The sequence below is a fragment of the Argiope bruennichi genome, chromosome 8 (assembly GCF_947563725.1).
Source record: "Argiope bruennichi chromosome 8, qqArgBrue1.1, whole genome shotgun sequence".
Taxonomy (NCBI): domain Eukaryota; kingdom Metazoa; phylum Arthropoda; class Arachnida; order Araneae; family Araneidae; genus Argiope; species Argiope bruennichi.
In genome coordinates this window covers 99784118-99795839 of record NC_079158.1, presented here as the reverse complement: position 1 = coordinate 99795839, position 11722 = coordinate 99784118, and the positions used below count along the sequence as shown (strand labels likewise).

The following is an 11722-nucleotide window of genomic DNA, read 5'->3' as shown; positions in this document are numbered from 1 at the left end:
AGGATAGTATTAACATTTTATCAAATATATCGATCATGCTCCTACAAATTTCGTAAGTTTGCTTAATCATAATGTTTAAACACCGAACTCGTGCTTCAGTAAGTCAGGAGTCGCAAAAAGATAAATACAAATAAGTATATCTTCACAAAATTAATAAAATAAAAAAGATTAATCCAAAATAAATCATTAATATAGTTTTAAAAAAAGTTTTGAATTGTGAAATTCAAATAATGAGTTGAAAGATGAAACTTAATTTTACATGACTGTATTTAAGTATTTTCTTTTTCTTTGCTAAAATCATTCCTTTAGAGGAGTATCTTGAGATTTGTGTTTTCAATGTTCGAAGAGGGGGGGCCTCATAAAATTTGCACTGCAAAGGCCTCACTCAAACTATCTAAATTCGCCATTGATTTGATTTATTGATTGATACTAGTGAATTTGAAGCACTGATTAATAGTTTTAAAACATTGAAGTAGAAAACGTTTCTGTTAGCGGACTACCAAGTCCTTGAATAAGATTATCAGTTTACTAAAGTGGAAAAAGGAAAGTAGACAAATCCATTTTTTAAAGCTTCTTTTGTTTCAAGGTTAAAATAATTTTCCGTGATAAATTTATCCCTGAAAAGTATATTATCGGCAAACTGATCCAGCTCTTCATTTTTTATAATTTTACTTAGATTCTCATGTTTCACATTTGGAAGAATAAAATTGTGTAATCGATTTTTTACCCATTTCCTCATGTACTAGAATTAAGAAATTTTGTACAATAATTGATCTTCAATGATAATAGAATATCTTAATAATTTTTGAGATCTTAAATATAAAAAATATATTGATGTAACTAAAAAAAACGATCTTACAAAGGTGACGCCATTTACAAATTAATTTGACTAAATAATTGTTAAATATTAATTTTTAGATTCCATAATATTTGTAGCTATGAATTAGGAGGCTAGGAAGTAGAAAATAATATTTAAAAATCCATACGCGTTTTCAGTAGTTTTTGCAAAAGTACTAAAATAATATTTTTTATCGAAAAAAATTAAGAAATATTATAAAGAAAGTAAGACATGATGAAATCACAAGGCAGAAATTCTTAAATATTTCTTGAAAAATATGTTTTAAATATAATTACCATTTCAGTTCATTAGAGTATTTCTGTTATGTCTTACTTCTTTACAGTTTTGTTTTGATATTCATACTTTTGATGCAATAAAATTAAAGTTAAAAATGTCCTTAAAATATAAAATTTTAATTTAAGAAAAAGAATAGTACTAATGCGAATACTATAGTACTATTTATTATCCTATAGTACTATTTATTATCCTATAGTACTATTTATTATCCTATAGTACTATTTATTATCCTAGTAAAATATATATATACATAATGTGCAAACTAGAATATTTATTCTTAGCAATTTAGAATATTAACAGATAGTATTTTTCATCAAAATTAAATTTTATATTATTGTTTATAATATAATTATAAACTTTATAAGAAATCTGAACGATTTAGTATAGTGTTTTGGAAACTATGTTATTACCCCAGTCTGGACGCTTTTAATTCCTATATAAGGATTATATTTTAATGACTTTTAAAGCCGCATTTGGCATCACAAGAAATAATTATTAGCAACTAAAAAGTAACAAATAAAAACGCATTAAAAATGTTTTTATAGATGTATCAAAAGGAATTTTTTTAATTAAAACTTTGGAGTTAAAGCAAAAATCTTAAAGGCATGGGGACTGAAATTAATATGAGAAGGATATTAAGTCATAATGAGTATCAAAAGAAGCAAAAATTTCTGAACCTTTGAGATAAAAATTTAGAAAACAAATACATTTTCAATTTACTTTGAGAATTTCCGTCTGCGTCTCACGCCTTTGTGGTTTCTATTTCGCCCGTATTTAATAAAAACAATCATTTTTCATTTTCAGTAGGCTGATGAAAAAAAAATGAACCTACGCTCTTTAAAAAAGTTTTTTTTTAACATTTATTATTGAAATTACTGTAGCTATACATTATATTCGCATACATCCATTAAATGCGTTCTACGATTGTAATTGGATGCACATATAAATATTATAATAAACATAAAAAATAAATTTATATTCGAAGATGTTTACCAATTAGATATCACTGGCAGGCTGATTTAATTGAAAATATGGTTTTGAAGTTAAAAATTTATCCGTTACGAAAGGCATCTAAAAATCTTGAATTGGATGACGGGAATTATACATGTGTTAATAATGAATTTCCCATATTTCATATAGCCACATAAGCTCTCAGATTGAAATATCAGTCATTATAATCAACAAAGTACACGTTAAATAACCAACTATTCAAAGATATTCCGGTTAGAAAGTTTAAGCAAAGGCGTCAAGATTTGCCCAGAATTGAGGTAGATATATATAAATATTTTCAGTGAAATTGAAAGATTTGAAGCGAATTCAATTAAATCCGTACTGACCTGCTCATCTTTCTGGACAGTCGATTAGAAATATATTTTCTTAATATTTCGCTTTGATTATTTGTTTTAAATTTGATAACAGTTATTAAAAACATTTTATACAATATTTTTTCCCAGAATTGCCTCCGAATTTCAAACGATTTTATGACACGACAATGGCAACATCTGCAAGCATTTCTATTTGAGTAATAAGATTAGAACGCTTTCTACAGAATCGGGGAAGTGAAAATAAATGTTCTGATCTAAAAATAAGATTATTGCAAAAATGACGATCTCCATATCTATATATGAAATAACTGCTCCATCCCTTCATACTTCCACTCGACAATTGCATATTGAAGTACATTGTTGAAACACTTCCAGTGCCTTTTAAATCTTAATTTGACTAAATGTGATAGGAAATACACTTTGGAAGGCAGTCACTTTTTTTAATTCCACGGCATGAAAATGTATTTCAAAATGTTTGAACATATGATTTTCTAGGAATTTATTTATTGTTAGTATATGCATTGTTACGCCATATTTACACTTTTTAGTGTAAATATGGCGTCGTAATATGGCGTAGTGTAAATATGACAAGTTTCTAATATCACATCGATTATTAGAAACTTGTCGATGAACTTCGGCTTTCTGCGAGATTGGGAAGACTGAATATTAACATTTCCCATTCTTCTATTATCAGTCTCTTTCAAACACGCAAACAAACAGAAAAATGTAGGATTAACTTTATATGGCAATATAGCAAAAATGCCTCTTTGAAACTGGCATTTTTGTGTCATTTCAAAGTGGCTCAAAAATGTCAGTTTCAAAGTGACATCTATGGTATTTAAAGTAGCAAAGTGGGCAGTTTCAAAGTGCCAATTTTCAATCATCCGCGATGTAACCTAACTATAATTTCTGATTAAATGTGCTAGTAAAGTCGGGAAAGTGCTTGAAAAATGGAATGAAACTTTTCAGAAATGACGAACTCAGCGTAGTTTCAATTCATCTATGATTGTGAAGCAAAACATCTGTTAGATTTAGTTTATCATTATTCTATGCATGCCAAATTTTAAGGCCAGAAGCCCGTCGTATGTGACAGATGGAAAACTAACCTTACGTGAAAGTTATATCGATATAAATAGCGGAAGTATTGGAAAGGAAATTAGCTTATCTTTCCTAATTTACTTTCACCCTTTTTGACCAGCTGTCCTTTCTCCCCCCCCCCTCCATTGCTTTCCAGCAACAACAACTGTCGAAAGGAATTCAAATTCGAAACGCGGTCCTAAAAAGGAAATCTTTTATTTTAAAAAGTAAAGCAAATATATTACCTTTGTTAATGTTTACCAACTATTAGTTATTGAGAAAGGTAGCTATGCTCTTATGTCTATATAAAACCTAAAACGATGTATAAGGCATCAACAAATAAGATTTGTGGAGATCGCTGTATAACTACCCACTTTGTAATATGGCCGGCAAGAACTTCTTGTTTCTTTCCCAACGCGAAAGAACTACTTGTACTTGTTCTATTAATTTTCCTTGCTTTGTACTTTTTTGTATAAAATAAATCTACCTTTGTTCTTGTTAAAATATTATAGCATTTTTTGAAGCTCTGAACATTTAAGAGGAGGAATTATAGCATATCCCCAAAGGATTTTTTTTATTGTAGTTTGATATAATATTCTCAGCTTAATTTAAAACACATTATCTGTTTTTAAATGTAAATTAAAATAGAAATAAAAAATATTATAAATTTAGCAATATATGAAGTTTTCGAGTTTACTGGTATATGGTAATTACATGGTAAGTAGGCAGTACATGGTAATCATGCCGTTTCTCAGTCAGGTGGAATTTTAAAGGCAGAACGAGAGATCCAATCTTAAGTAATTAGGGGGGTGGGGTGGAGAGGGAATTGAACACTATATTAATTTGAAATATACTTAATTTATATGCCCTGAAAAATATATACAATTTCTATATGTTCACTAAAGTTCTTCTTCCCCGAATTAACGACGATAATTATTTCCACAAACTTGGCGTTTAGTAAAGTGATCATGCTCTAACGCTGAGATCAATTATAACGCCATCTAGAACCAAATAACAGAGTTAGCATCTGGAAAAGGATACAAGGTGCAGGAAAAAAGTCAGTAGTGAAATTTTAGAGTTATTTTAGACTAGTGAGAAAAATCATTTTGAGCGCAATAATGCTAAGTACAAAACCTGTGAAAAATACATTCGTTTTGTCTTGAGTTTTGACACTCTTACGTCAGAAAAGCATTAGAGACGAAACAAAACAATTAGTTATCAACATACGATTTTATTTTGGGTGTTTAAAATGTTCTTCATCAACAACACAAATCTTTAATACAACTCACATCTGAAAAAAAAAAATTAAGGGGGGATTTTTCCCCTTTTACGAATTGTTACGTCGTGGGTAGCAATTCAATGCAATTTCTCCTGGCTATGTCACAGATAACAATTCTATACAGTTTCATCTAATTACGCCACAGGTAACAAATTCGATGCAATTTGACGTGGAAATATTTTCAAATAACTATAAGTAACTAAATAATGGATCAATAATGCAATTCTAAGAGCAAAATTTTACATGATATTCAATTATACCAATATTTCCATTTGATCTTATATAAATTCTCTTATGAATTAATACTTTTCCGTTTATTAGATACAACTCCCAAACCAAAAATTTGAATTAAAAAAACTCACGAGTCTAGATATGAATACCGCAAGGACAAAAGCTGTAATGTTTAAAGTATAAGATTTAAATCAAGCTTTATTTTTAATATTTATTAGTTTCAATAAATAATAATAAATACATAGTAAGTAATACTAATTATAGTTAAAATAATTTTTAATAAAATTATAAGTTTTATGAGTATGTAATTTTAATATATAGCCAATATGCATTACTTTGAGTGCATCATTTGCTCATTAAACTGAAAAATAAACTGCTCATTGAACATTTAATGTGTTCAAGATTTTTTTTTTTCAAAAGTGAGGAAATTTTATTGCTTTTTTATTTATTACATTGGGTATCAAAAAAACATGATTACTGAACACTAAGTATACCAACTCAAAAACTATATTTTGTGATTTTTACTTCTAGTTACTTAACCAAAGAAAATTCGGGAAATGTTTTTCACTTTTTAAGCTACCGTTCAATAATTTTTAAACTCATAATAAATGATTTTTTTTATGCTGAAAAAAAAATCAGCAACACTCATCGATATTTTTTTGCTTTTTTTAAAAAGTAAATAAATGAATAAATTATATTAAAATATCGCAAAACTTTTTATTTAAACTTTTAAAAATAAATAGCTATATGAAGTAAGCGAATAATGATATCTTTATTTAAAGAATATATCAATAAAATAAATGGCAATATTTAGTACGTGAATAATGATATTTTTTATAAAAAAATTGATAGCGGAAAATTCGTTCGATAGTAAAGAGATTAAAATAAAAAAAGCACCATTTTGATCGATTTTCGCATCGTGCATCTATTGTACCCTAATATTACCTTTAACAGAAAATCAAGTGCATTTGAAGATGAAATTCTAATTTCGGACTAATTGTTCGAATTAGTCAAATTAGACCGTACCAAAATATCGGTGAAAAGAACTAGGCAAGGGCTTTCATTTGCACGGATTTCATGGTCTTACCCTCCTCTGAATAATCTCCCCTTCAAGAACCAAAACAACCGCCTCTCTTTCGTTTGATTGCATCACGGCACGAGGGTCATCCTGGCGATTGTTTGGCGCAGTCGCATTCCATGTGGCAACCCCCTTTTCTGCCAGGCAGGTGGGAAGCCAGTTGGAGCAGCGTCAGTTAGAAGCCAGGTCATCTACCGGCGGAAAAAGTCGTTTTCGGCTCGCTTTCTACTCCTCTCCGCGTGCGCTGGAAGATCGTTTTGTGTTTACATCGATTTTTTCGAATGCTCTTTTCTGCCGCTCTATCACACAAGTGACGCCAGTGGTGGAACAGTCTTTGGAACAAAGGATTTCTTGTCAATTAGTTTTTAACACGCTGGAAAATTATTTCTTGGAGAAAGACGCGTGCTTTCGTTACCAAGGTAACCATACCGAAGCCGCGAAATGACATCAGGTTTTAAGCCTAACCGCCGAAAGTTCTTGCTGGGAAATGCCCTCGAGGCATGCGGTGCACGCGTTGGTCGGTAGCGAGGAATTTACCTATCCTGCTCTGTTCCTGTGAATTGATTTGTGAGTGTATAAAACAATGTCGAACTTCAATATGGAACGGTTCAAGATTCGTCCCTTCATTTTATTGTGTGTGTTATTATTTTTTTCAAGTGTGATTGGTTACGATGTATTTGTGAAACCTGAAAATAACAAACTAGGATCTGTGATTTTCAACGCCAGCCTTGGTGCCGGACGGACGTACAGATTAGAGTCCAATCGGACTCCTGTTTATGTGCGACACCTTATACGAGTGGACCCCAGGAGTGGCGTGGTTGTCCTACGCCGGACACTTCGATGTTCTACTGCCAGACTCGCAAATTTGGCTCCCAATCCTTTCAGCTTCTATGTTGAATCCCGTAGTTTTAGGCTGAGTGGTTCTGATACTGAATCTGTTATTATGCCAATCCGAGTACGATTCGGACATCGGACATGCCCGAGACATCAGAGATCCAATTTCAAGAATGTAATTAGTGAAAATATTGTCTTCCTGACTGTTGGCTCTATCCAAAAGAAGAAAATAGCATTGTCCCCCAACAAGAATAATCTCCGGAAAAAGGATAAAAATGACATCATATTTTTCGGAAATACTTCAGAAACTTCTGCCTGTTTCATAAGAAGTCAATTAATTGCAGACTTGGATAGAATCATACCATCAGGAGTGCTTCATCGATGCGAAATCAGCTATGAACAACCATCGGATACACGATACGCCATTGAAGTTTTTGGTTCCGATTTGGTAGCTAGAGAGGACTTTTGTGAAAGCTCTCAATCCTGGTATGTTACATTCTTTTTTACTCTCTCTTGTCCATCCGTGACTCATGATAAAAGCCCAGAAACAACTAGACATATGATGGAAATCAATTTTCATCTTCCTGGAGTTCCTTTTGATATATATCCTCTTGATAAACGAAGTGGGCGCAGACGTCGAGATAATAGAAAATCCGAAAATCAGGCTCCATATTTTGATCGTGCTCTTTATATTGTCAATGTCCCAGAAGAGAAAGAGAAAGCTTATGTAGTTGCTACAATGGTGGCACACGACCCAGAGAAAGATGAAGTTACCTACAGCATCCATGCCGTTTTAGATGCTCGTAGTCAAAACATGTTTTCAATAGATTCAGTAACTGGTATTGTCACCACGACTGCCAGTCTTGATAGGGAGTTTATGGATGTCCACTATTTGCGGGTAACTGCCGTGGACAATGGCATTCCACAAAAGACAGGCACAACAACTTTGCAAATTAATGTTAATGATGAAAACGATCATGCTCCTTCCTTTGAGCAAAATATGTACGAAGCCACCATACGCGAGTCTGCTTCTATTGGTTCCACTGTTATAACTGTCAGAGCTACTGATCAAGATTCTGGACCTAATGCAGAAATAGAATATAGTATACTCAATCCTAGTGGGGAAAATGATGTATTTAGGATTGATTCAAAAACCGGCATCATTACCATCCGAAGTTCCTTAGACAGAGAAACAACAGCATTTTATTCTTTGCTTATACAAGCTAGTGATTTAGGTTTAGTTGTAGACAGAAAAACAGCAACCACGACTGTTGAAATAACAGTGCTTGACGATAACGACAACTACCCTCAATTTACAGAAAAATCATATACTGTTGAGGTTTTTGAGGATATTAATTGGTTGAGCAATCCTGTTATTGCCAAAGTAAAGGCCATAGATTTGGATTCATCTGTTAATGCTGCTGTAAGGTATTCTTTAATTGGAGGAAATACACAAGGGCACTTTGTAATCGATAGCTTAAGTGGAGAAATTACTGTTGTTTCCCCCTTGGATTATGAAGCTGCTAGAAGTTATAGATTGGTAGTTCGAGCCCAAGACGGAGGCTCTCCTGCGAAGTCAAATACCACCCAAGTTTTGGTCAAAATCAAAGACGTCAATGATAATGACCCTAAATTTTATACATCTTTGTTTCAAGAGTCAGTTGTTGAAAATGTCCCTATTGGCCATAGTATTGTAAGAGTTCAAGCTTATGATTCTGACGATGGAAATAATTCTCTTATTTCGTATTCAATTCAAGGAAACCGTTATCCTAACATGCCGATTACCATCAACAAAGATTCAGGTTGGATTACCACTACTAGGGTCCTTGACAGAGAAGAGAGTCCCATGTATGACTTTACTGTTCTGGCTTCTGATCATGGTTCACCTGTTCGATCAGCTACAGCCAGTGTCATTATTCGAATACAAGATATAAATGATAATGATCCGATTTTCGAACCGAAAATTTATGGGGCTTCTATTTCAGAAATAGATCCTCCAGGGACTCCTGTTATAAGTGTTACGGCCACTGATAAAGATGAAGATCCTAGACTGATCTACCAGATAACGAATGGGAATGTCAGAGGCCGCTTTAACATCATTAGTCAAAACAGGCAAGGATTGATATCAGTTGCACAACCACTTGATTACCGTTTGGAGAAAAGATTCGTTTTAACGGTCACTGCTACAGACTCTGGAGGTCGATTTGATACTGCTACAGTCTACATCAACATTACTGATGCAAATACCCATAGACCAATATTTGAGCACACGCCTTACTCTGCAAGTGTTGCTGAAGATGCTCCAATTGGAACTACTGTTTTGGTTGTGGAAGCTTCAGACGGAGACGTTGGTGAGAATTCTCGAATAACTTATTCCATGGACGAAGATGTACCAGAATTTAGGATAGATCCTGCCACTGGAGCAGTTGTCACTACCAGGCTCCTTGATCGCGAAGAAATGGCTGGCTATACAATTGTAGTCACAGCAATGGATAATGGTTCTCCACCTTTGGCTGACACCACCAATGTTGAAATAGAAGTCTCTGATGTAAATGATAATCCCCCAAGTTTTGATCCAAGCTCGTACGTAAATGCTGTTAGTGAAGATGCACCTGTTGGAACCAGCGTACTGCAAATATTTGCCACTGACAAAGATTTAGGATTGAATGGCCAAATACGATATTCATTTACTGGAGGGGACAATGGTGATGGTGCATTTCGCGTGGATCCAACCTCTGGTATCATCAGAACCAATCGAATGTTAGACAGGGAATCAGTTTCTTTATACACGTTAGTAGCATATGCAGTAGACAGAGGATCACCTTCCTTATCGACTTCAGTAACGATCACTATTTATGTTGAGGATGTGAACGACAATCCCCCAAGATTCGAATCTGACAAACTTCAACTCACCATTCCAGAAAATAGTCCAGTCGGCTCTACAGTGGGGGAGATCAAAGCATACGATCCGGACGAAGGCCCGAATGCAGAGATTCAGTACAGTATTGTTGGGGGACCAGATGCAGACTCTTTCAATTTGGTATCAAGACCTGGGGAGGCTGCAGAATTGACCACAAGAATCGAGCTGGATTATGAATCCAACATCAAGAAATACAGCGTTATTGTCAGGGCATCATCTCCACCATTAAGGAACGATGTGGATGTGGAAATATTGGTTACTGATGTGAATGATAATGCTCCTGTGTTAAAAGATTTCACAATAATGTTCAACAACTACAAAAATTACTTCCCTGTGGGTCCATTCGGTAAGGTTCCGGCTTTCGATGCTGACGTTACTGACCATCTGAGATACAAGATAGCTTCTGGAAATAATGCAAACCTTCTCATCCTAAATGAAACGACAGGAGAACTCAGACTGAGTCCCAGTCTGAATACTAATGTGCCCATACATGCCGTCATGGAAGTCAGCGTATTCGGTAAGTGTTCTTGGTATATTTTTCTAAAAAAACAGTTATTAATAATCGTATATTATTTTAAACATTAAGTGTTAACAATGCGTATATGTTACATTGTTTTATATTCTTTTACAGAAAATAATCCAGACTAGTCAGAAATATTGTTAAATTTATTTTTTAATGTTTAATTCAGCTTAAAATCAAAGTTTTGTTTCTTAAATCAAACTTAATTGAATGCATTTGACGTATAAAATGTCAAATCATTATATTTAAAAGGAACAGTTGCACAAAATAAATTTATAAAGCGTTTATTAAAAAGTTATTTAAACATATATGTAAGGTTTATAAAGCAATTAATTTTATTATGCACTTTGCATTGGATGCATTTTATATTAAGTAATGTAAAATACTAAAATTTCTAGAAACCTTAGTTGAATACAAGCTTTTATTTATCATGGTTTCCTACGATTAATAAATATTTTATCTTAATTCTTGCTCACTTTTATTTTTTCTTTGATGATTCATATATAAATTAATGTCTTGGATACAGTAATCTGATTCTTTATAAAAAGTTCAATAAACAAATCAAATTCTATTGCAAAAATGCTTTTGTAAAACTTAAATTTTCTTCAAGAAAATTTTTTGTTCTTTTGGAACTTTACCTGGGCATTTATTAGCAAACAAATATCAAAATTAGCTTGGAATTATCGCATATTCTTTCTGATTTTTTTTACCTACTTTTACTCGATGAAAAAGATTACTAATTTTTATGATTCAAAAAATATATCTGATGTTTCCATTAGAATATTGTTAAGATATTTATTAAAAATGAATCAATTCAAATTGCACTGCTTAGAATTTAACTCCTGTCTGCATCTAAAAGAAGCAAACACCTGAAAGGGGTTCGAAATAGTAAGGAAAAGGTGTTTACATTATTTTGTTCAGATTTTTTTCCCCATCCATTTTTTTTTTTAGAATGACATTTTATTAACAGGAATTACAATTTAGTTATTTTCTGTCTGATAAATAGATTTTTATAAAATTATTATATGCCAGAAATTAACTATCGAGATTTTGTTTATCACTGTTCAAATAACCTTATCGAGCGAAAATCTATACGTGTTTGGTAAATGTTTAGATATGAATTTAAACCGATTTGATTGGGTCACGGCGTTCACCCTGAAGACCTTCCGCGCCTTTTCTTGTACACACTTTTTGTTTCGAAGATAATTTCCTCAGTTCTTTCTTTCAAGTGACCAATGAAATTACTTGGCAAACTTGTTCCGTCCTATCCCTGAAAGTTTATAGGTCATTGGTAGAAAGAATATGCTTTTGCCTGGAGGTATG

The 11722-nt window shown here is 32.8% G+C and overlaps 1 protein-coding gene across 3 annotated transcripts in view; it reads left to right on the top strand.

The window, feature by feature from the left end:
• Window positions 1–6305: 6305 nt before the first annotated feature.
• Window positions 6306–11722, top strand: part of LOC129980934 (protocadherin-like wing polarity protein stan) — a 529937-nt gene continuing 524520 nt past the window's right edge. For all 3 annotated transcript variants that reach the window (XM_056091439.1, XM_056091438.1, XM_056091437.1), the window contains exon 1: window positions 6306–10396. In XM_056091439.1, coding sequence (XP_055947414.1) covers window positions 6709–10396 — 3688 coding nt within the window. In that variant the 5' untranslated portion in view covers window positions 6306–6708. The remainder of the gene's footprint in view (window positions 10397–11722) is intronic.